The 24,597-nt window shown below is 43.1% G+C and overlaps 1 protein-coding gene across 2 annotated transcripts; it reads right to left on the reverse strand.

The window, feature by feature from the left end:
* Positions 1 to 237: 237 nt before the first annotated feature.
* Positions 238 to 23,466, reverse strand: Mpzl3 (myelin protein zero like 3). Of its 2 annotated transcripts, XM_052188491.1 has the most exons (6): positions 23,333 to 23,466; positions 16,257 to 16,423; positions 11,858 to 12,068; positions 10,220 to 10,385; positions 7,801 to 7,864; positions 3,022 to 3,143 (listed from the first exon to the last, which is right to left on the reverse strand). In XM_052188491.1, exons 1-6 carry the CDS (start codon positions 23,406 to 23,408, stop codon positions 3,117 to 3,119), a joined length of 711 nt encoding a protein of 236 aa, XP_052044451.1. In that variant the 5' UTR covers positions 23,409 to 23,466; the 3' UTR covers positions 3,022 to 3,116. The 2 variants fall into 2 exon arrangements, with proteins under 2 accessions (XP_052044452.1, XP_052044451.1); XM_052188492.1 differs by lacking the exon at positions 10,220 to 10,385 and having other exon boundaries at positions 238 to 3,143.
* Between the last annotated feature and the right edge of the window lie 1,131 nt (positions 23,467 to 24,597).

Genomic DNA, 24,597 nt, shown 5'->3' on the forward strand with positions numbered 1-24,597 from the left:
AAATATTCCCAGTGTGGTGTATTTCATGACACCAGTTTGCCACTTGGTTCACAAAATTTCTCAAAATGCACTCCTCAGCTTCTGCTATGCGAGCTGGTTCCAGCACACCACTGGGTCTGTGCAGGACCTTGCTGGTGTACAACTCAGACAGTTTTCTCAATGCTGAAAACCACAACACCCCCAGCCTTTCACAAGGTACTTCTCATTTTAATATAGTTAAGACACTAGAAGGGTAGCCACGAGGTGCAAAGAAGTTTATTAACTACAGTGGAGTAAAGATTCCATGAGTCACAATGTCTGTGCACGAAGCCTCACAGCTCATACTCTCCTGCATATCAAAAGTTTAACTTAATTTTAAAAGTCAGCGAGAAGACAGCGATGAGGAGGCCGACACCGGAGTGGGCTCTTCCGGCAGCAAAGTTTTGAGCTGTGCAATTAAATAAGAGCATTGGTCCACTCCGTGGCTCTTCTTTGAGTCCTTCTTCAGAACACGAGCCCAGCAACACAAGAGAACATTCCGGATCAGGATCCAGCCTCCAGGTTTTCTGTTGTTAAATATACAAATGCACGCATGTGCACACGCACGCATGCGCTTGAGCGGGATGAGGGTAAAGTAGGCAACGTTTCCTTCTTAAGTCCCACTGCTAACTCAGGAGCTGCAGACTGCTAAGATGTCCTTAAGTGGCCTGAAGTAACAGGTCACAGTGGGAAAACAAAGTACTTTATAAATTCACATTTTGTAATAGTTTCCAGAGTCCACTGCATAAAACTCAGAAGGTGATACAACCATAATGAAAGGCTTAAATCCTCTTTCCAGAAAATGCTATACTGTCAGGGGGTTTGAGCCCACAGAGCAGCAAAAAGGAAAAGAAAAAAGCACGAGAATGTCACCTCAGAAGATATTAAAACAGTAAGTCAGACAAACCCTTTATCTATGCTCACTCTGAAAGGAGGAGGGCTCCACAGACAGCTTGTTTTCCTTAGGATCAAGAAGCTGTATCTCACACCTTGGCATAGGAAACTGAAGGCGGCCTAAGCCTGGGATGTGACCACAAACCCATGGAGCAAATAAAATCACTAACTTATTCCCTTACAGTGAAGGACTTGGCCAGGCAGTGGTAGCGCACGCCTTTAATCCCAGCACTCTGGGAGGCAGAGGCAGGTGGATTTCTGAGTTTGAGGCCAGTCTGGTCTACAGAGTGAATTCCAGAACAGCCAGGGCTACACAGAGAAACCCTGTCTTGAAAAACCAAAACAAACAAACAAAACCAACCAAACAAAAAATAACAAACAAAAAAACAATGAAGAACTTGATTGTTCTGTCACTAAGAGAAAGAACCATTTTAAAGCAGACTACACAACAGTATATACACATACCATCAGGCATTGATCAGTCACCAAATTCATCAATCTCTGACTTAGATAAAACCTCACAATACACTTGCAAGAAAATCCTAAGACACTAAAACTAGTCCCTCAGTGTCATAGAAGGATGGTTTAAATGAGTTTTTACAATGCCTCTGTCAGAACAGTGAGGCCCACAGCACGCCCCCCACTCCCACCTGGATCACTCTCCTCAGATCTGCAAGTGCCCAAATTATTCATGCTTGGTGCCTGAAAGTTTTCTTTTCTCCACTGAACCATCAGAAAGGGTCTCACTGGATTTGTCACAGACAACTACATCTTTAACAAGTAGCCCAGGGAACTGTGGAATCTAATAGCCAGAAATATAAAATGCCAGTCCCCCTTCTGCCTCTTCCAAGGGATTCCATGACCAGAGGTAAATCATAATCACGAATCAGCAGGCTAGATTAACACATCTTTCACAAAGAGTTAATAATCCCAGTTTCAAACATAAGATCTTTGTGGTAAATAGAATGACTTTTATAAGATACATAGTATATAACACTGTAATATGGAGGTCTCCCAAGCTACTTTGGGAAGAACCATGAAGAAGACCACCATATTGAACCAACCAAGGCTGGGGGAGGGGGTCATTAGTGACTCTGGAGAGCGCTGTTTGCACGCATGCTAGTCCTTCTGGTAAGTCAGGTGAGTCTTGGTGGTTTGCAGAAAACCCAGTGTAAATTAAAATAGCAAATAAGTTGCTAGAGGAGAGGAGAGGTGTGGGTTACAAGGCACTGAGTGAAGAAAGGGAAGATGTCCTGCACAACCTCAGTTCCTCATCTCTAGTATTGAGCAAACCAGTGCAGATATAATACCCACTTCTGCTGCAATTTAGAACCAAGCAAAGTTCTAAACAACACTAGAAAAGTGAAAAGACCCAAAGCAAAGGACTACAAAAAATATTTTCTAAGTCACCACTAAAAACCGTAAGAGGCATTTCTTGCCTCTAACTTAAAAAACCAAGAAGGAAACCACAAATTAGTCAGCTACAGGAACACAAAATAAGAAAGATTCTGTGGCCCAAAGTATAGCTAGCAAGACAAATGAGAAAGATTCTTCTACATTCTTCTACATCAAAAATTGTTTCCTTAACTATAAGTTTGACAATACTTTAATACTTTAAAAACCCAGTCCAAGCAAGCCTACAACTTGCAAACCCACTGATTCAAAAGAAATCGGGGTCAAATACTCCGTGTCACCTAAATGCAGCTGATGACCATTAAACCAAGGAGTGCATACTAAATGCTGACCGGAGAACATCCGTGGAGAAGAAACAAAGGCTACCCATCCCAAATGGGCTTGTTGTTCATTGGCACATCATCAGGAAGCTACAAGTTCCACATCATTAAAAAAGCACAATTTTGGCATCAGCAGAGTGACAGACATTTATGCTCCTTTAGGCAGATGGAAGAAACCATGAACTACATTCAAGAGTGAAGGTAAACCAAGCACTGTGTTTCTTCTGTTCAAGAATTTCATTGTTCAATTAGCGTATATAAAGAAGGGAAGTTATGAGTCCCTTCCTGGGGTCTCTGAACAGTTTATAAATACAAAATAAACATTTCTTCAATAAATAAGTGGTCCTTAAGGTCTTCACTGATGACCTTCAGAATCTTCTGTCACTGCTGTCCCCACCAATGGTGCTTCTGGACAGGGGAATGGGATATTTCCTGTTGCTAGGTAACACTTCGTGCATCTCACACACTTCATCAGTACGCCTCTTCATAGTCTGAATCCTACAGGGGAAAGAATAGCAGATGTATGTGCACCTCAATGTCACAGTCAGATTTAGATGAAGACCATGTGTCTAAGGTCTCAAAATGGAACTGAGCTTGGGGTAGTCACAGTGGGATGTCCCTGATAGCACTCCCATGTCCCATGAAACATCACAGGATCTCAATACAATGTGTCTACCAGGCGTGGGTTCTTTTCTCCTTTGATGACTGTATTTTAGGACCTCAGCATACAAGAAAAGATGCTTGCCTACAGCAGAACATGCAGGGCTGGTGTTAGAAGTTCATTTACTTCAGTTCAACCTTTCTAGCTAAAGGGCATTGAATAATTATTTAACGACAGTTTCAGCACCTCTGAAATGGGACTAATAAAAACACACCTCACAGATGTGCATAGAACAATAGGTGTGAGTTTCTCAGCACTGTGCACAGCACTCTAGAACATACCTTGGAAGCAGTTCTTCTCACTGTTACTATTCAAACTCATACCTCAGCACTTGGGACCTAAATGGGCCATTAGTGCTATCTGGTATATCAGATTGTTCTGGGTCTTAATTCTATTAGTCTTAAAAAAAAAAAACACTATTTACTTACTGATTGATTGACTGACTTAGAGAGTGTATATGTGTGCTTGTGTATACCCACACATATGTAGATTAGAAGACAACAATTCTTTCCTTCCACTATGTGTTCTAGGGATCAAACACAGGTCCTCAGGCTTGGTAGTTAGTTCCGTTACTTTCTCAGTCATATCACTGGCCCTAATTTTCGCATTCTTCTAAATAACTCTTTCATACCTAAACTCTTTCCACTGTCCTCTGATCCTTCCTCTTCCCATCATTTTCAGAGCATGACCTGCCTTTTCCTACCATTGAGAATGGAGGAAGTCTGTGAAGAACATCCAGGGCTCTGCCGTTAGATTCACTTACATGCATATAGCCTCATCTGTTCAGCCTCTCTACTGTCCTGTATGTAAGTATGTATGCATGCCTGCATGAACGTATATATATATGTATGTATTATGCATGCATGTATGTATGCATGCCTGCATGAATGTATGTATGTATGTATGTATGTATGTATGTATGTATGTATGTATGTATGTATGTTTTATAAGACAGAGTTTCTCTGTGTAGCCCTGGCTGTCCTGAACTTCACTCTGTAGACCAGGCTGGTCTTGAACTTGGAGATCTGCCTGCCTCTGCCTCCTGAGTGCTGGGACTAAAGAGGTGCACTACCATGTCCAGCTTTTCTCTCCTGTTCCTATGCCTTTATCTACAGCTACCATGTCCTCCTGTGACGCCCTCCTCGGCAATCCTACCTTCTTTCTCTCCTGCAACATCAAGTTTTCCTTCCCCATTGGCTCATCCACAACAGCACAGAAATGTGCCCCGTTTTACTCATCACAGAAAGTAACTCAAGACACAGTACTGCTCCCTACCCACTGCCCATTCCTCTGCCTCCTACCTTACCTTAGAAGAGCTGTTTGTACCTACTTCCTCCGATGTGTCTTTGTGATGTTCTTGCCCCTTTCCCAGCCCTTGGCACCCATTGGAGCTACTTCTGCCAAGGCCACCAATAGATCCCATGTCACCAAATTGTCAACTTGAATTCCTTGAAAAAATTTCCCCATCCCCCAAGGCAACAAACTCTCCCAGTTCTCCCCCAACTTCAGAGGACATCTCTTTTCATCTTCTCTAATCTAGACACCTTGGAGAACTCCTGGCTTAGTCCTTTGACCTCTCCTACATATATAGACTTCCATCTTTTTCCTGGATCTCCTAATGGCTCCTATATTACATCTGCAGACTAGAGCTCTCTTCAGAAAACATAATTGCCCACACATTTCAAACCTAGTATGTTTAAACTCAACTCCTTATTTTACTCTTAAATCTTGCTCCAAGGCTAGAGAGATGACTCTGTAGTTAGGAGCATTCTTTGCCCTTCCGGAGGACCTGGGTTTGCCTCCCAGGGCTCAGTAGTTAAGAGGACTTGAGTTTGATTCCCAGCACTCACATGGTACCTCACAACCATCTGTCACTCAATCTCCAGGGTATCTTCTGACCTCCATGGCATTGCATGAATATGGTGCATAACATGCATGTAGGCAAAATACCCACACACATAAAACAAAGCCTTAGGTTTTAATGAAAACATTTCAAATCTTGCTCTAGAAAACGTTGGTTCTATTCTATGAAGTTACCCAAGACTTCTAGAATGATCCTTGCTTCCTTTCTTCTTCTTCTTCTTCTTCTTCTTCTTCTTCTTCTTCTTCTTCTTCTTCTTCTTCTTCTTCTTCTTCTTCTTCTTCTTCTTCTTCTTCTTCTTTCTTCTCTCCCTCTCTCCCTTTCTCCCTCTCTCCCTCTCTCCCTCTCTCCCTTCCTCTCTTCCTCTCTTCCTCTCTCCCTCTCTCCCTCTCTCTCTCCCTCTCTCCCTCCCTCCCTCTCTCCCTCTCTCCCTTCCTCTCTCCCTCTCTCCCTCTCTCTCTCCCTCTCTCCCTCTCTCCCTTCCTCTCTCCCTCTCTCCCTCTCTCTCTCCCTCTCTCCCTTCCTCTCTTCCTCTCTTCCTCTCTCCCTCTCTCCCTCTCTCTCTCCCTCTCTCCCTCCCTCCCTCTCTCCCTCTCTCCCTTCCTCTCTCCCTCTCTCCCTCCCTCTCTCCCTCTCTCCCTCTCTCCCTCTCCCCCCCCCCCGCCCTCTCTTAACAAATGCCAGTAAATTCTTCTAGCTTCACTTTCAAGCCAGAAAACAAAACACAGCCTCTTGTTGCCATCTCTACCACAGACTTCTCTAACTTAAATTACTGCTAACTCCTACTAATGAGGCTCTCTGATCCTGATCTGGTCCCTTCTTCCAGTCTCAACACAAAAGCTAGACTGAACTTTGAAAATATACATCAGTCCCCTCTAATGTATTCCATTTCATTTAACGAGAGTCTGGGTGACTAAACCCTCTACAAGATGCTCTATTATTTCTTTGACTCATGGATTCTCTATTAATTCTTTGACTCAAGCAGAGTTCACTCTTGCCCTCCCTCCTTGCTTTCCACACTGTTATCAAAGTATTCAGACCCTGGAAATTGAAACTAGGTCTTTCTTCATAAACAACTTTTTCTCCTCTCACAAAGGAGGCTTAAGTTCACAGAAGTCAAAGTAATGAAGAAAAAGTCGAGAGAGTGACGGGCCACCCAGCACTTCACCAGAGTGTGGCAATGAATACAGAGAGGACCAGTGACAGGCTCACTCCACGGTAGGCCACAAGTTGATTCTGATGGACCACATCAGCCTTCCCTCCTCCTGAGATCCAGGGCAACTAGACAAGCCTGCGTCACCATGTGTACTCAAAGAGAGGCACAGCCTCTAGAGATTTAAACCAAGATGGGAACCTTCCAACAATAATGTTGATAAACAACATTAATAAAGTAACCTAAACAGCTGTACTTCGGGGTTCCTTAAAAACTCCAGGGTTTGGGCTGGAGAGATGGCTCAGGGTTTACGAGCACTGGCTGCTAATCCAGAGATCCTGAATTCAATTCCCAGCAACCACATGGTGGCTCACAACTGTCTGTAATCTGCAACTTCCATTCCAGGGGATCTGACACCCTCACACAGACATACACGCAATCAAATCACCAATGTACATAAAATAAAAAAATAATTAATTAATTTTTAAAATACCAGGGTTCATCAGAGAAGTTAAATTCAGGGTTCTGTCCAGAAACTTGAAAACCCCTTATTAAAAAAGAACTCCATATGGTTTATTTTTAATTTTTTTTTGGTTAGTTGCTTGTTTTTCTTTGTTAGTTTGGTTTTTGTCAGTCACTAGCTTACTTACACGGCCCCTTCTTAACTTAAGAACACAATTCTACACCCATGAGATAAAAAATAAAATCAAGGACCAGTGAGATGGCTCAGTGGGTAAAGGAGCTTGCTGTCAAGTCTAATGACAGAAGTTCGAGCCCTGGGACCCACACGGTAAAAGGAAAGACCCAATTCCTACAAGTCGTCCCCTGGCCTCCATGTGCTCACTGTAGCATAACTTTTTTTTCTTTTTTCTTTTTTTTTTTTTTTTTTTTTTTTTTTTTTTGTGCATGATGGCTGGGAAGAAGGCTTAGCAGTTAAGAGTACTTGTTGCTCTTACACAGGACCTGGGTTTTGTTCCAAGCTCCCATATGGTGGCTCACAACCATCTGTAACTCCAGTTGCAGGCAGTCAAATGCCCTCTTCTGACTTCTGCGGATACCAGGTGTACAGGTGTTATGCAGAATACATACAGCCAAAACACTCTTATATTTTAAGAAAAAAAATGTAATTTTTTTTTCAAAGAAAAAAATCAAGTTGAGAATCAGTAGGCATTCCCAGAATCCCTGGTTCATACTTTCCTGTGCTGGCTTGCCTGTGTTGTTCTTGAGAGCAAAAGACTCTTCAAATAGGTAGGGAGGCAGAAAACACCAAACAGAGCTGGGAGGTGATGGTGTACACCTGTAATACCAGCACTCTGGGAGGCAGAGGCAGGCGGATTTCTGAGTTCGAGGCCAGCTTGGTCTACAGAGTGAGTTCCAGGACAGCCAGGGCTACACAGAGAAACCCTGTCTCCAAAAAACCAAAAAGAAAAAAGAAAAAAAAGAAAAAGAAAACACCAAACAGAAGAAGCAGGACACTTACCAGACACTCCGCACAGCGGACACAAAGTCTCGCCATGCAGTCATTGCTGTCCTCCTGGTCAGTACTGTGGAAAGAACACAAAGCAAGCTCAACTGTCACTGTCACCACAGGGGACTGGTCCAACCTCAGGTATTAAAATCACATGAGTCTGGTGTTACAAACAACCCTTAAACAGAGCCATTAGGATCAAGTCTTAAAGAAATGTGTGTGAACCACATTACAGAGCACCCAGCCAGGGCTATGTAAATAACAGCTGGTCACCTTCACCAGGAAAGAACTGAACAACGGCACAGTGAAAGCACCATGCTGCGCAGGAAGAGAGGTACCAGAACCTGGTCTGTGGATGAGCCCCCAGCCCCAGGCGGTGAGAGCTGTAATGCGATAGGATAGTGTTCTAAGGTCAGTGTGGAACTACTGGGCAGCGAGGCACAGGGAGGAACCAGGCCTCTGCTCGGGACTCAAGGGGTAAAATAGGAAGGGAACATTTCAGCTCAGTCCTGGAGGGTAAGAAAGCTTCCAGACAAAGAAGAGAGGGAAGGGGGTGATTCTAGGAATGTTGGAGTTGGGGAAAATGGATGGACAAATAGATGGGCAGATAAACAGACAGAGACATGTGCATGCACACACAAGAATGACTACAGTATATCTGGGAGAATAAAGCATAAGTTGCCTGACTATATAGATGGACTACAGAGAGGATGAGAGCACATGATGGAAACTATGACTTGAGACCAGACCACAGAAGGTTAAAAATATGGTCCTTAGAAACAGACATTGGGATTGTCATCTATGGTTGTGTGTGTGTGTGTGTGTGTGTGTGTGTGTGTGCGCGCGCTATGGATTCCATGGGATAGGAAGTCTTTCTCCAGTAAATAAATACACATAGAGACAGAAAGAAAGCTTTGGAGCTTCCCAAGGTAGGACTCCCCCACCTGCTGGTTAAAGGCCCTTTCACAGACAAGGGAAGAGTCACGTAACTATTTTGGCCATTTTGTTTTGCTGAGACAGGGTCTCACTATGTGTCCTTGGCTGGCCTGGAACTCATCATGTAAATCAGGCTGGTCTCGAACTATGCCAATCCGCCTACCTCTGCTGGGATTACAGGTGTGCACCACCATGCCAACTACAGAGCTTTAGTATAGGGCTTTTGTTCCTTTCAAAAAGTATCTCGAGCTGGAGGGATGGCTCAGTAGTCAAAAGCACTGGATGTTTTTTCAGAGGTCCTGAGTTTAATTCCTAGCAACCACATGGTGGCTCAGAGCCATCTATAATGCTCTAGTGTCCTCTTCTGACCTGCAGGGTATACATGCAGGCAGAACATTATAATAAATAAATAAATAAATAAATAAATCTTTTTTTAAAGAAAAGTAAATCTCATATGAGAAGTAGTGGCACACACCTTTAATCACAGTACTTTGGAGGTAAAAGCAGGCAGGTCTCTGATTTAAAGGCCAGCCTGGTCTAAAGAGCGAGTTCCAGGATAGCTAGGACTATACAAAGAAGAAACCCTGTCTCAAAAACCAAACAAACAAAAATAAAAATGTAGATCTCTTCCTGGGAAACTACTGGATTGGGCCTACTCATTGGCAGAATGGTGGTTGATGAATACTTTTGGCAACTGTGGCAGTTTGAATGAGAATGGCCTCCACCGGCTCAGATGTTTGGATGCTTTGCTACCAGGGAATAACTCTGACTAGAAGGGTTAGGAGATGCGGCCTCCTGGAGGAAGTATGTCAGTAGGGTGGGCTTTAAGGTTTCAAAAGTCCATGTTAGCCCCACCCCTCTCCCTAAACATTAGGATGTATCTCTCAACTACCATGCGTACTGCCATGTCGCCAACCACAAGGACAGTGGACTAAGTGTCTGAAACTGCAAGCCAGCCTCTAATTAAGTAACTTCGCTTATTGGAGTTCCTTGGCCACAGTGTCTCTTCACAGCAGGAGAACACTGACTGAAACAATAACCACATTTATTTAGCCCTTTCTGAGCATCTGCTGACCAAGAATAGCACATGTTTCTTTAAATCTCCTTTACCCTTCAGGCTATTCTCAAAGCTTCCTTCATTGCTTATGAATATTCTGTTAGGAGACATTAGCTCAGTGCCAAAAGAAAAAGTAGAGGAGAAAGATATGACTTGGCGTTTTACTTTAGTTTTGAGAGAACGAGACATGTGCTTGAATATACATGCAGAGACGCAGCACCGTGTGGTGTGAAGCCGTGTGAAGCCATGTCCATCCTGCCCTCTGTGACAACACCCACAAATCTCACTGTAATCTTCCTTCTGACACGGAACGACTGCGTTTGGAAGGAAATCTCAGCAGTGGACCAAACTTCAGCAGGGAGATGTGTGTGGATATGGGGTGCAGTGCTGCCCCAGAGCAGTCTGTGAAAAGGAATGGGCTCGCTGCTGGGGACTTACTCATCAGAAACTTCAATGGAAGACTTCTTATAGCCAGACCTGCTCCTCTTCTTCACCCCTGTTGCCTTCCTCCCCATTCGCACCAGCAGCAGAATGACCACCACTGCTGAGGGGATGAAGACGAGGATGGAGAGAAGGGCCACAGAGGACAGCATGGTGCCGAAACCTATGGGAAACACCAAGAGAGGGCTGGGGCTTCAGGTGCTTCTAATTACAGAAGGAACAAATGCATCACCAGAAATATAAAAATATAAGAAACATAAACATGCACCCGCAATTCCATTGCCTACATGTAACACATGACTACCAATCCGTTCTGCTTCAAAGAGTCTGAAAGCACATGTGGGGCCAGGATGCATGTTTGCAAAATCAGGAGTCCTATTTTAGCTTAACAGATGATAAATGTAGGGTTTTTGTGATTAAAAGGGTCCTGGTTATAAAGGTTTTTTTACCAGGCTGTGGTGGCGCACACTGTTAATCCCAGCACTTGGAGGCAGAGGCAGGTGGATCTCCATCTGTCAAAGGCCAGCCTGGTGGTCTACAAAGTAAGTTTTAGGATAGCCAGAGCTTCGTAGTGAGTCTCTGACCAATAATTAAACAAACAGTCTTCTAAATACAGTACGTAGTAATCTATTATACTGAATCAATTAGCAAATTAATTCTCTAACTTCGAATATATGACTTTGATTCTACAAATTATATCAGGTTGGCCATCCTGGTGTTTTGCTCTGTATTCTTAAGATAACATTTTAAAATAGAATTGTAGGATCAAAGGGAATATAATTTTAAGGACTATAACTTCTATTACTAACCTGCCTTCTAGAAAAATGAAATCTATTCCAGCCAGCAGTGTGATTATGTAAATGTGATACAGGTTATTGTCAAACCAAATGACAATTATGACAAAGAAAACAGCAAGGAGGAAAGGAGAGAGGGGAAGGCAGGAGAGAGGGCAGAGCCGGCAAGCAAGAGGAAGTAGAGGAGGGGGAGAAGCCCCAAGAAATGATAGAGGAATTATGACTCATAAGGTATCTCTGTGTCTTTGGTTCAGTTTCAAACTCAAATAACCATTTAACAATCACTAGTGAAATACATTGAAAAAAGCCATCCTCAACCTCGTCTCCACAGGAGAAGGAAACCATTGCTCTTTGTAAAGTAAAAGAAATGTAATGCTGCCCTCTGCTCTGGAACAGTCACATAACTTACAGCATGAACTTAACAGGGCATCTAAATGACTTTAACATCACACATCATCACCCTCCATTAATGTGGGAGATTGCCTAATACATCACAAGACATTTGGTCACTTGAAGACAACTGAAAAAGACAATGCAGAAGCTATGACAACATTGGAAGAGAATATTCAGTTTTCAAAAAGTACATCCTAATGGCTGGTGAGAGAGTTCACGGCTCTTCCCACCGACTCCTACAAGCTGTCTTCTGATCTCCATACACACGTTGTAGCATGCATGCTCACATACCAACACGCCAAATAAAAATTTTAAAATGTTTTAAAAATGACTCTTAACAGGCATATGAAGACAACTTTGACACAGTGATCCTCTTAGTCAACTGATAAGTTTCAGAAAGGGTCAGAGAAGTCACGGCATGGACGGAGACCGGCGACAAGCAGCTTACCCCTCTCTGTGACCGTGAGCTCTGTCTGGGGGATATTGTGGTACACGTCTGGAGGGTTCTTCACAGCACAGCTAAACGTCCCATTGTCCTTCAGAGTGGGGTTGCTGATGCTGATGGATGCGTCCCCTTTGTAGACATTTCCGGCCCAGGAGATCCGGTCTCGGAATGTCCCCGCTGTAGTCGGATACTGGAAAGACTGATAATGAAAGATCTAAGAAAGCAACATCATGAGAGACAAGGTTAACTTGGAAAACGCAAGATAATGAAAAGCCGAGTAGATCCTATGTTTAAAAGAACTGTATAAAACGGCTTCTCTTCCCCTAGCTGCCCCACTGTTGTTGTTTGATTTTAATGTTTTTCTCACCTCTACCTTAGAAAGAGAGATTAATAAAACTGATCTGAAGAAAGATTGACAGGCAAGTCTGGGATCTCAACCCTTAAATCTTTTCTATGGCTGGAGAGATGGCTCAGTGGCTGAGAGCACTGTACTTCCAGAGGACCTCAGGCTCACACCTTCCAGCCCACACCCGGCAGCTCAGTCACCTGCAGCTGGCCAGGAGAGTCTACACACTGGCCTCTGAGGGCACCTACACATGGTGTGTGTGTGTGTGTGTGTGTGTGTGTGTGTGAAAGAGAGAGAGAGAGACAGACAGACAGACAGACAGAAAGACAGACATCTAGAAAACAGCTTTCTTCTAAATTCTTCCTAAAGCCTTCAAGTAATAACTCTCAGGCAGGGACAACTTCACTCTCTACAAAACACTTCACAATATGGACAGATTCTCTTTTCCCAAGTTTTAATTGTATTTGTCTCTAATTGACAAATGATAATTGTGTCTATCTATGGAGCCCAATGTGACTTTCCTGCATGAGGCCGAGAGCTGAGCCCGGGGCCTCCTGCACGCTGAGCTCTATCACTAAGCTCCCTCTCCCAGTGGTGTGTGGTTGTGAGGAACTGCCGTACCATTTGCTAACATAGCTGCATTATTTACGTTAGTAAATTTCCCCTTTCTCCAACCTGTGCCAATACTTACTATAATTTGTCTTTTTAAGATTTTCCTTTTGTTATTTATTATGTGTGTATGAGTGTGCACACATGAGTGTAGGTGCCCACAGAGGGCAGAGAGGGCATCAGATCCCCTGCAGCTGGAGTTCCAGGCCACTGTGAGCCACACAAGGTGGTGCTGGAAACCAAGTTTGGATCCTCTGTAAGAACAGTATATACTCTTAGCCACAGAGCCATAATTTGTCTATTTTATAATAGCTTTTCTCTCCAACCCCATAATTTGCCTATTTTATAATAGCTTTTCTGGTAGTCTGTGAGGTGATAACTCATTACAGTGTCACTTTTATTTCCTTTATAATCAGAGACACTGAGTTTTTCATACATCTCTTGATGTATGGCCCCACTAAACTTCCCATGATGCATTAGACAGTCTCACAGGCTTAACTGTTAACAGTGCCCAAAATAGGGAAACAGTGCCCTAAGGTTACCCCAGAGGTCTGTTTAGCATAGTTTGCAAATGACTTTTACAGGTTTACTCACTTGGCCCTTACACCACCACCAAACTCCAGGAGGCAGCCGTAACTATTCTGAATATATAGGATGAGAAACAGGACCCAAATAAGTTACTCAAAGGCACACAGTTAGCAAGTGACAAAGGGAGATTTTCCCCCAAATCACTGGGCAGGTGTAACACAATCCAACCTCTCTCGAGTTATCTCTGATGACAGTTAACAACACAAGCTTCGCGTCAAAGTCCTGATAAGCATGCAATGAATATCTGCTGTATTCAGATGATACTGCTTTGGACTTGGTGACTGGACACTTGGTCCTAAAGCACGTATTTACACTGAAGGTGTGACAGGCATGTATGACAAACAACAGACTCTTAGGCAAGACTGGAGGCTTTCCTCTGTCTTTGTTTACTTGGTTCCTTCCTGCTTAGAACACCAGGCATCTTCAACCACCGAATTGCCCAATTTTTAAGAGCTATTCCTCAGACAAAATGCTGAATCACTCAGTGGTTGATTTCATCAAGAATTCACTCCACAAATACCTAGCACACATCCCATGTTCCAGGTGTGTGACTGAACAGGACACAGTGGCCGAGACACAGCCCTGGCCTCTGTTCTCATGGGGCTGAGTAAGATATGGAGAACTTATGTGACAAGTGCTCCAAAGGGAAAGAGAGAGCAGGCCTAACAAACCAACTCCCAGGTACTTAGAAGGCTGAGGTAGGGGGAGTGCTGTGAATGTGAGCCCAGCCTGGATGATACACTAAGTTCAAGAACAGACTGAGGCACAGAACAAAACCTTGTGTCTAAAAAACAAGACCTTTCAGTGACCATCAAGATAAAAAGCTTAAAAATATCTCACCGACCTTCCATGTTCATGTAACTCATGAATTACGGGTTAAATTAGTGGGCCGCATTTCTTGCTCCCTTACAAGCCTGACAAACCACACCACTACACCCTTGAGTTACAAGAGTCTTAAATGCACCTGATTCTAATTCAGATGAGCCTGCAGCCTCACAGAGCAGCACTCTAGGAGGAGTGCCGTCTGCATATAAGGTTTCTGACCCAAGAAGCTCCAGTTGCTCACTCTGACCTACTTTTGGACAAGGAAGCAGAGCCAAATAAGGTCAGCCATAGCTTCCTGACAGCTCGAATAAAGCGAACTATTTTAAATCTAAAGGAACAGACACCTTGACTGCAGTCCTGTTTCCCTCGCTAAGGCTACCCACCCCGCTCCACACCAGGCACTCGGTAACGACTCTGAGTGCACAAGTCAAAGCACAGTCCCTAAGGTGAAAGGAAATCCTTCTTCCAAAAAGGGAAAATAGAGTAAAGAAAACTTTCTAAAATCCAGTCTAGGGACAGTGACATGGCCCAGTGAGTTATGGTACCTTGCATTCATATACTTGAAGTGGCATGCATATACAAATAAATAAATAGATAAGGAAAGAAAGAAAGAAAGAAAGAAAGAAAGAAAGAAAGAAAGAAAGAAAGAAAGAAAGAAAGAAAGAAAGAAAGAAAGAAAGAAAGAAAGAAAAGGAAAGAAAGAATGGAAGGAAGGAAGGAAGGAAGACCCAATTTATATATATGGCTATGACACATTCTTTTTTAAACATTTTTAAAATTTCTTTTATTTTATATGTATGGGTGTTTTGCCTATAATGTATGTCTGTGTATAGTGCATGACATACCCACGGAGTCAGAACAGGATATCTGATCTCCTTGGAACTGGAGTTGTAGGATATTGTGAGCCATCGTGTGGGTGCTAAGAATTGAACCCAGGTTCTCTAGAAGAACAGCCAGTGTAAACCAAGGCGACTGACGGAACTATACAGAGAAAGGGTTTTTACAGCATTGTAATCTCTAATTAAACACCCATAATGGAATTTGAACTATAAATGTTTTATGTGTGTGATTAAAGTATATTGCTTCTAATATCACAAGGCCATCTGTCACCAGTGACATCTGTCACCAGTACAAGGTGCCACCACTTCCTTCAAAGGCAGCTACATAAATCACTGCAGACGTTTACATGACTAGAGGAAAAGCCAAGATAAATCTGCAGTGTGGATTCTCAGACAGACACGCCCACTGAGACAAGACAGCAAGCAGGACTGGAGTAGCTCTCAGAGAACGGATGTCTGTGATGTGAGTGGGGAATTTCTCCAGCCCACGTCTCAATGCCCTTTTTAGTACATCAGATCTAAAATGAAGCTGTAACACCACACAGAAGGAAACAACAAGGCAACAAAATTAGACCACATTTCCTCTTGGTTTCTGACCGTTTTTTTCCTTGAAGGTAATGCACAAAGCTCTTACATGTCAGAGTAAAGGGCTCTATGAAATTAAATAAATATCATATGAGGCAAAGGTGTGGTTCACTCCAAAGGTCTAAAAGTTTTTTTCTAGGTTTAACTGTATTTCAGGTATGTGTGTGCACACCCGTGTGTGTGTGTGTGTGTGTGTGTGTGTGTGTGTGTGTGTGTGTGTGAGTTTATATGAGTGTGTGAATGCATATGTGTAAATGTGTTTGGCAGTGTGTGTGTGTGCATGCACGTCTATGAGTGTGTGTCTGTGAGTGTGTTTCAGGGGTGTGTGAGTGTGTAGGAGCACTAGTGCTATGTGGTATATGTGGGAGTCAGAAGACAACTCTTGACTTCCTCCATGAGTCTCGGGAATCGAACTCAGGTCACCAGACTTGCACAGCAGGCGCCTTTATTCCCTTTCTTCCTTTAAATGTAGATCAAGCTGGCTTCAAACCTGCTATGTTGGTGATGGATGGCCTTGATTTCCCAATCTTCCTGCCTCACCAATGCTGAGATTACAGGCGTGGGTTACCATGCCAGGCACTCAGGGAACTTTCTGGAAAGCCATACTTACGGACTCTGTGCGACTGCTGCTGGGAGCGCGGTATGTCCAGTCTATGGTCAGTTTGTCAGTGACTTCTGAAGATGACTTGAAGGTGCATTTCAACTTGATCTTCTCTCCCACATATCCTCGGACATGAGCATCTGCACTTATCTCCAAGGGGAGGACGACACGCACGCCTAGTGGGAGCAAGTCCAAAACATACAGTGTGTTCACTTTGTCGGATTACCCAAATGTGAACAAGAGAGATGCTTTGTATCATTTTTAGTGATCTCCCCAAAATGCCAGATCCATCGATGTATTTTTCAGCCAAATCCACAAGGAAGAAGGAACTGAGATCTAATAATCTTGAATAACACTTTTTAATACTTTATAGCCCTAAATCAGAGTAAACAGTTGGGCGAAAATTAAAAACCTAACCACACTAGCATTTTCCCAATAACTAGAAGGCAACAATACCCACCCTTCCTATCCTGTGCCCTCCCCACCACCACACCACACATGCTCCAGGAACACAGCATCTTTTAGGAGGTCATGAGACTCAACCAAACACAGTGTGGTCCCATCATGAAGCCACTAGTGTCTCAGCCAGTAGCAAAACGAGGATAGAAAATACAAATAGGAAAGTTATTTTTAAAACTGTCCAAAAAGTCTCTATCTAGTCTTTTCTTGCTCCTCTACTCCCCCTTCCTTCTGCTCCTCCCCCCTCCTCCTTTTTGAAAAAGAATTTATTTGTATTATTTTTAATCATGTGTATCTGTGTCTCTATCCTCATACGGGTACCTCCCACAAGCGCTGGTGCCCATGGAGGCATTATCTCCTGCAGCTAGTTACAAGTGCTTGTCCGTTGTGAGATGTAGGAACCGAACTCTGGCCCTTTGGAAGAACTCCAAACTGTTGATCCTTCTCTCTAACACCTCTTCTTCCTCCTCTTTCTCCTCCTCTTTTCCTTTCTCTCCTCTTCCTCCTCCTTGAGACAAGGCCTTGCTACATCGCCCAGTCTGGCCTAAATTGACAGTCTTCTTGACTCAGCCTTCTAAGTCCTGAGATTACAGGCATGTAACACCACACCCAGCTATGCTCCCTCTCCTAAAGCTGGTTAATGAATCACACATCTATTAAAAATAAATTACGGAGGGCTGGCGGGAGGTGTAGTTCAATGGTAGAGCATCTGCCTTAGCTTGGAAGGCCCCAGGTTCTATACTTAACATTTAAAAACAAAAGTAAATTATGGAGAGGAAAAAATATAATCGAATGTGTTCTACAATGTAAGAGTAAGATAGCATTTTTAAAGCGTACAGAGTGTAGTCTTTCCAAAACCAGTCATTCCAACTTTGACAGTCCATCTATTCACAAGAAAGAAAGAAAAAAAGTCAGACAGACAGACAGACACACACACACACACACACCTGGCACTTTCTTCCATCAGATCCCCTGTGATGCTGGGGAATTGGTGAATAAAAATATACCCCCCCACACACACACACACACTGGAGAGCCACGTTTTAGGACATTAAAACGCTATCCTTTGTTTTCCTGCTTCCTTCTCTGACTCACTAAGCCAAGGTTCTGGTAGCTAAGGCCAAAGAACAACAGCATGATTTCAGGAAAGAGCAATTCCATCCACTGGTTCCGTGTCACAGGCAGGACAGTGTAAGGACTGAACACAAATCAGAAGCTGGCTCTGAGCAGCTCAGCGAACTGCCTACTCCTTCAGTTCGCACGTCCTGGCAGAAATGGAGCTTACCTCCAAGTCACTGCGAGGATTAAATGAGTTAAAATGGGTACAACACCCAGAAAGCCGTCCTACCTCCAGCAACGCCCCACGCCTGCGCTGAGATCGCCTCCTGTTTCTCCCAGGGCTTTGACCTTTCCTACCGCTGGCGTTTCTGAGTCATTGTCCCAGTGCCGGTACCTCTGGCAGCTTTGAATCATTTTCTCACTCCTCTCTGGACAATCTAGTCTGGTCACATTCCTCCTGAAAGGAGGAGACCAAGACAGAGCTCACTAACAAGACCTTTAATAAGAATCCGGCCCATCTCAGAAATGACGGCCATCTGGTTCCTCACACAGCACCCTTTCTGACTATCACACTAAATCTGCCCCATCCCATCGTCTATGCCCCTGTAAATGCTCATTTCTCTGCCAAAAGAACCTCCGTTCTTAAGCTCTGACTCCTGACCCATCAACAAGAAGAAAAATCCTATTCAGTCCTGGAGAGTCGGGTCTAAAACCCGAATGGTAGAATGAACCTACGAATTACACGTGCCCCTCACCCTGTGGTTTTATCCTAAAACATAAATATAACACAGAGCTTAAAGAAGTAGATTTGAACCTATCCAGAACAAGACCAAGCTCTAGCACGCCTGATTTCTGATAAGGGCTGGGTCCCAGTTCCCTAGCCTGCTCAGGCTTCAGTTGCTGTATTTACGAATGGGAAGAATAGCCCTCTAGGATCACTGCGAGCATCTGATACACTCTAAACATGTACGAGCCTGGATACAGCCCAGTGGTGGAAGGTGCAGGGCCGTGTTCTCTCCCTAGTACCACAATACATAAACAAACACATAACACACATAGAATGTTTAGTAGAGTTTGTAAGATAAAAACTTCTAACAAATATTAACTATTATTATTAAAGTGGACATACTAGAAAACCTGAACTAATTCTCTACTGGGCTGTGGATTAAAATCTAAACAAGAACAGTCTCTCTTAGACACCTGCCAACTACATCGTACCCCTTGCAATGTGCCTGGGCTGTTCAATAATTTTCTGGAGATCCTGTTTCTTTTCACACCTCTATGCTTTTCTTAGAATATGACTTATCTGAAAATATCTCCCCATTCCTACCATTCTACTGGAGTTGCTCCACACTACACCCCAACATTCAAACACCTTCACCACCACTCACGTACCAGCCCACTTTGTGATGGCTTCCCCAAATTCCCTGAAGTTCTCTGCTCTTCCTCCAAAGTTCCTATAATACAGTACCACCCAAATCCATGTGCCATGACCACACTTGATTGATAAATGCCATTTCCTCCATGAAATGCAAACACAATCAGAGCAAAACTCCAGAGGGAGAGAGGCGGGCAGAGAGCAAGTGTGCACTGCTCACTCATTCGTTCCTTAACACCTTCTTTATGGAATTTTCAAAGCCTCCCTCCATGCTTCTGTCTGTACCCATTCAGGAAAAGATCAGTTCTGAGTCATCACCTCTAGACTGGGCTAGTATACTGAAAGAGAAAAAACACATCACACAAATGCACAGACAGTTCCCACAAGAAACTAATGCTGGAGGGACGAAGGTGTCACAAATGACTCTCAGTTTCTACTTAGAAAAAAAAAAAGCCCACTTATTGAAAGAGGGGAAACCAGGCATGAGTCTGGCTCTGGGTAAGTTTAAGTGTCTTTGATACCTAAGGGACCAAAGAATAGCATGTCAGGGGTCAGCAACTTACAACCCGTGACTCAAGTGGATGCAAATGGCTTTCATGAGAAAGGAGCAAACTCAATAATTAGCTGTCACCTGCTCTCCACTCCACAGGTAACCCAGGTTGTCTAAACCAATCAGTCTCTCTTTTGATCACACAGGAAACAGCTAAAACACTTCAACCTTTATGTAAACGGAACTGTATTAGAAAGTCACATTGGTTTGTTTGGCTGCTTTTGCACACCTGGCGAAACTGAGAAGATGAGGCAGAGAAGAGCTGCCACACAGCCTAAATGTTTACTCTCATTCCATTACTGGAAACGGCTGCCAATACCTGCTTTAGAGCTGAGACAAGATCTGGGCTAGAGTTGGACATCAGAACCTCTGTAGTTCCTCCAGACAGCTCTCCACCGAGTGAGCCTCCCCCTCCTCTCTCTCCTTTCCCTCCCCCCTTTCTCTTTCTGTTTCTTCTCCATCCCTCTCTGTCTCTCTTCCTATCTTTCTCCTCCCCTTCTCTTCCATCTCCATATTTCTATCTTTCTCTCAAATCCCTTCTTAAAAAATCTCTCTACTCAGGCTGGGGCAATGGCTCAGCGGTTAAGAGCACTGACTGTTCTTCTGAAGGTCTTGAGTTCAAATGCCAGCAACCACATGATGGCTCACAACCATCAGTAATGACATCTGATGCCCTCTTCTGGGATATCTGAAGACAACTACAATATACTCACATGTAATAAATAAATAAATCTTTTTTTTTAATCTCTCTACTCCTATGTTACAGCCATTCAAAATTTCCCCCATTTTAGCACAACATCCTTTCAACATTTAATTTTTGTTTAATTTTTATTTTGTTTCTTGAGACAAGAACATGCTATGCAACCAAGGCTAGCCAAGTCTCCAACACTCCTTCCTCCTGCCTCAGCACTCCAAGTGATGGGATCACCATGTTCTGGCTTGATAGTTATTCTGACCAAGTAAAAACAGCCAACCATAAAAATATCATAAAAATTAACAAAACCATTTAATGAAGAATAAAAATCACATTCTGATAAAAAATAAGCTTAGAGATGAAAGAAATTAAACTTAACAAAATCAAAGACTCTAACTTTAGACATCCCATTTTCTAAAATGCAAATCTTCCCATCCTAAATGCATACACTGACATGACACTGACATGACATGATGGGGTTCTCTGTCATTACCGCTTCCCCTCCACCCTCCTTCTCTTGTTTTTTCAGACAGGGTCTCCTGCTGCTCGGGTTTGATTCATACTCACTATGTAGCTGAGGATAACCCTGAACTCCTGGTCCACCTTCCTCCACATCCCCAGTGCTAGGATCACAGGCATGCACTATTACACCCTGAGCGACATCCCCAGAGCCCCAGCCTATCATTTCTATATAGTTAGCCAACAGAAATAAGCAGAATCAGACTTAAAATGTAAGGCCAATTCAAACATGATAACAGTGTAAGGGTTTTCAGTCTCTGAAGAGGGACGGCAAGTAAACACTAGTGGGAAGGCGAACCTACCATTCAAAAGAGACAAAACGAACAAACAGACAACCAACCAGACAAAGCACCACAAGCACACCAAGTGAAAAGAGCTACTCGCAAAGGGGCATGCCTGGTTCACTTCGTATTAAGTGCCCAGAATAGACAAAGGCTTAAAGAGGCAGATTGGTGGTTTCCAGGGCCTGTGCGAAAGCAGGAATAGATATGGGATTTCTCTTTCAGGTGATAAAAATGTTCCAAAAGTGTTTGAAATGACGAATGCACAACCATGAATACTAAAAATTACTGCCCTGTATATTTGATGAATGAATAAGCATGTGAACTACACACCTTTACTTTTTACTTTATGTACCTGGGTGTTTTGCCTCCAAGTGCAGCACTTGCCGGTCTGGTGCCCCTGAAGGCCAAAGAGGATATTTGATTCCCTGGGATTGGAGTTACAAATCACAGTAAGAAACCATGTCAATTCTGGGACTCAAGCCAGAGTCCTATAGAAGAGCAACACGTGCTCCTAACCATTGAACCAGCTCTCCAGAACCCTGGGTGGTCAGTTTGTTTGCTTGTTTGTTTGTTTGTTTGTTTGTTTGACTTAAAGGCAAAGTATACATCTATTCAAGAAACCCTGGAGGAGTGAGTGAGGAATGTAAATCTATATGTTGAATAGGTTTATACACAGTGATCGATAACTTCAAAACTATTAATAGAATGTGTGCACACTTGTAGAAATCAGAGGCAACTCTGTTGAGATGGTTCTCTCCTTTCGCCTGTATGTAGATTCTGGAGGTGGAACCAGGTCTTTAGGCTTGCATAGCAAGCACCTTTACCTACTGATCCATCTCACCAGCCCTCCAAAATTAATTTGTTGGAACCATTTGTTTTGCTAGATTTGACACCAGCTTTTATATGTGAAATGACACTAGATCTACAAAAAAGACACAATTTCTAGAATTTTTTTTCACAGTGGGACAATATTTGGACATTTCTCCCCCCACATCCCTACTGTGTATTAAAAAAAAATTGAGTTTATATGAAGTGACAGTAGGCCTGGCTCTGTTGTAAAAGGAACTCAGAGGGAAAACTAGACATTTATGATGACACAGGTAGCTGGGAGGGATGGGACCAGGGAGTGTGCTGGCAACATGCAGATTAGTCACCAGATAAAAAACCTCCTCACATTACCTGCTGGGAATCAGCCACCTAATGTATTCATAGTTACACCATATTAAAGACCCCTTTCAGAAATGTCTATTATTGTCAGGGAAATGTTACAATACAACAATTCATTCTAATATTAGCTATACCAGTATTCTATTTCTTAGGAAGATACAAACACACACTCACACACAGAGAGAGATACACACAATAATCAGACAATATTCACACTTTAAAATAAAGCTAATTAGTTTTGATTGAATTTTAGAAATTGGAATAGCATTAAAGTAAAATTATCCAAACCTGACATTAGTGTCATTATGTCAACACTGTACTGACAATAGTTAAAAGATTCGAGTTTCAAAAAATGGCTGTGACTTTTCTTATACTTTAAAATGTTTAGAAAGTCCTAAGGTGCCTTTTCTTCAACAATATGCCTGCTATAAGAAAAATCTCAGTATAACCCTTGTCTAAAATGTTTTATTTAAAAGCCCCTTAAATAAATCACTAAGTCATGATTTTCCTTTTTTTTTCCCTTCCTCTTTCTTCTTCTTTCTTCCTTTCTTTTTCTTTTATTCCAGCCCTGATTGTATATATCAAAATAACTGGAACAACAAGAATTGCCCATTTCCGACCAGGGTGTAACAGCAATACAGAACCCTGGCGGACAGTCACTGAAAAATCTCACAAGAACGGTGAGTGTCCGCAAAGCCTGAGCTCGCGGTGGTTTCATCGTGATATCATCAAGGTAGTGTCAAGTCACTCAAGGTGGTCGGGCTCCGAGAGCGGAGGGGGAACCAACGCTCTGCAGTGGGAGGTGCTAGCCGGGAAAGAACGTCAGCCCACACCCCTCCTTCCCTTCCTTCCTTCGCAGAAGCCAAGCAGGGGGTTTCCAGAAACCCCCCAACCCGGAACCGGAAAAGCGACCATCTTCCCTAACCTCCCCCCTCCCGCGGCCGGAAGTGGAGTCCAGCCAGCTGGTGCACTCACCCTGGACGACTAGGATGCTCAGGAGTGGAAAGAGAGCGCAGCCACGGCCTCCTACTGCTCCTCTTGCCTGCTGCATTCCGACAGCTCTTCCGACACTCACACACCCTCTTTACGGCTCCCGGGAACCATGCAGGTGGTACAGGAAGTGACGTCATTTCGGGAGTCACCTTTGAAATAGCCGTCCAGGGCTCATCCTCAATCAGAGACGTGAATTGTTATTAGAATCGTAGCTAGTTACCCTGATCTTTGACTCTCAAGAAGGAGCTGATCGCGCTCTTCTCCTTCAAATTGGCTACAGATTTTGGAAAACTAGTTTTATTTTTATGGAATTCCGTGGAACCAGGCGCGAACCTCGGACTGTAATCCAAACTTTATCTCTCTAGAGTATCTAAGTTGAACCCTCACCAAAGATTCTCATACATTAAAGTTCAGGAAAACATAGGTGACCATACAGGATCAGAATAAATATATCTTTAATGGGTTCTGTGGTAAATACGTGCAAGCGTCGTCATTTGTGTTCCTTTTAATGTAGCCATTACATCATCCAGAATTGGATGCTTATTAAATTACTGCAGTGACAGGGATGATGAAATCATTGTAGCATGTATTAGAGGTGAAGGGGAACTTGGGTTTGTGTAACTTCGCGTTGTAAAAGTAAGGCTATTGTTATCACAGTACTTGATGTGAAATGAAACAGTCTAACATGCTCTGAAAAAAAGATGTAATCACCCAGTTCTGGATCCACCATAGTTAATGAAAGTAGAGGGGGAATAAAAAGCCTCAGCTTTTGGAAATATTTCATAGCTGACATTTTCCACTGGCATACTTTACTAGCCTTGAAAACCAGTAATTTTTTCTATGAAAAGATTAAGAGTAGAAAAACAAATATTCTTGGTTCTAAAGTTCCCAAACTAAGCCAGGCAGGATGGCAAAAGCCTGCAGATCCAAGATCTGAAGGCTGGGTCAGGAAGACTAAGGACAACCTGGACTTCAGTAATAAGACTCAGGGTGAGGTCCAAGAAATGAGTCTTCCAAATGTGTGCTATCATTTTGCCCATATCCCTGCTCTCCAAAGCAATGTGTAAGGTCTATAGAAATAATATAAAGCTACTAGAAATTAATTTCGTCAATTAATGACTGCTCTTCGTGTCTGACTCTACTGTGTCATATAGGAAAACTTGAGCAAAGATAAACATCTTCCCTTGTTTTGCACTAACTGCGATTGTGAATTTTGCAGATTTGTGTGTAAACAAGTAATAAAAGTC

This window comes from Apodemus sylvaticus, chromosome 7 (assembly GCF_947179515.1).
Source record: "Apodemus sylvaticus chromosome 7, mApoSyl1.1, whole genome shotgun sequence".
Taxonomy (NCBI): domain Eukaryota; kingdom Metazoa; phylum Chordata; class Mammalia; order Rodentia; family Muridae; genus Apodemus; species Apodemus sylvaticus.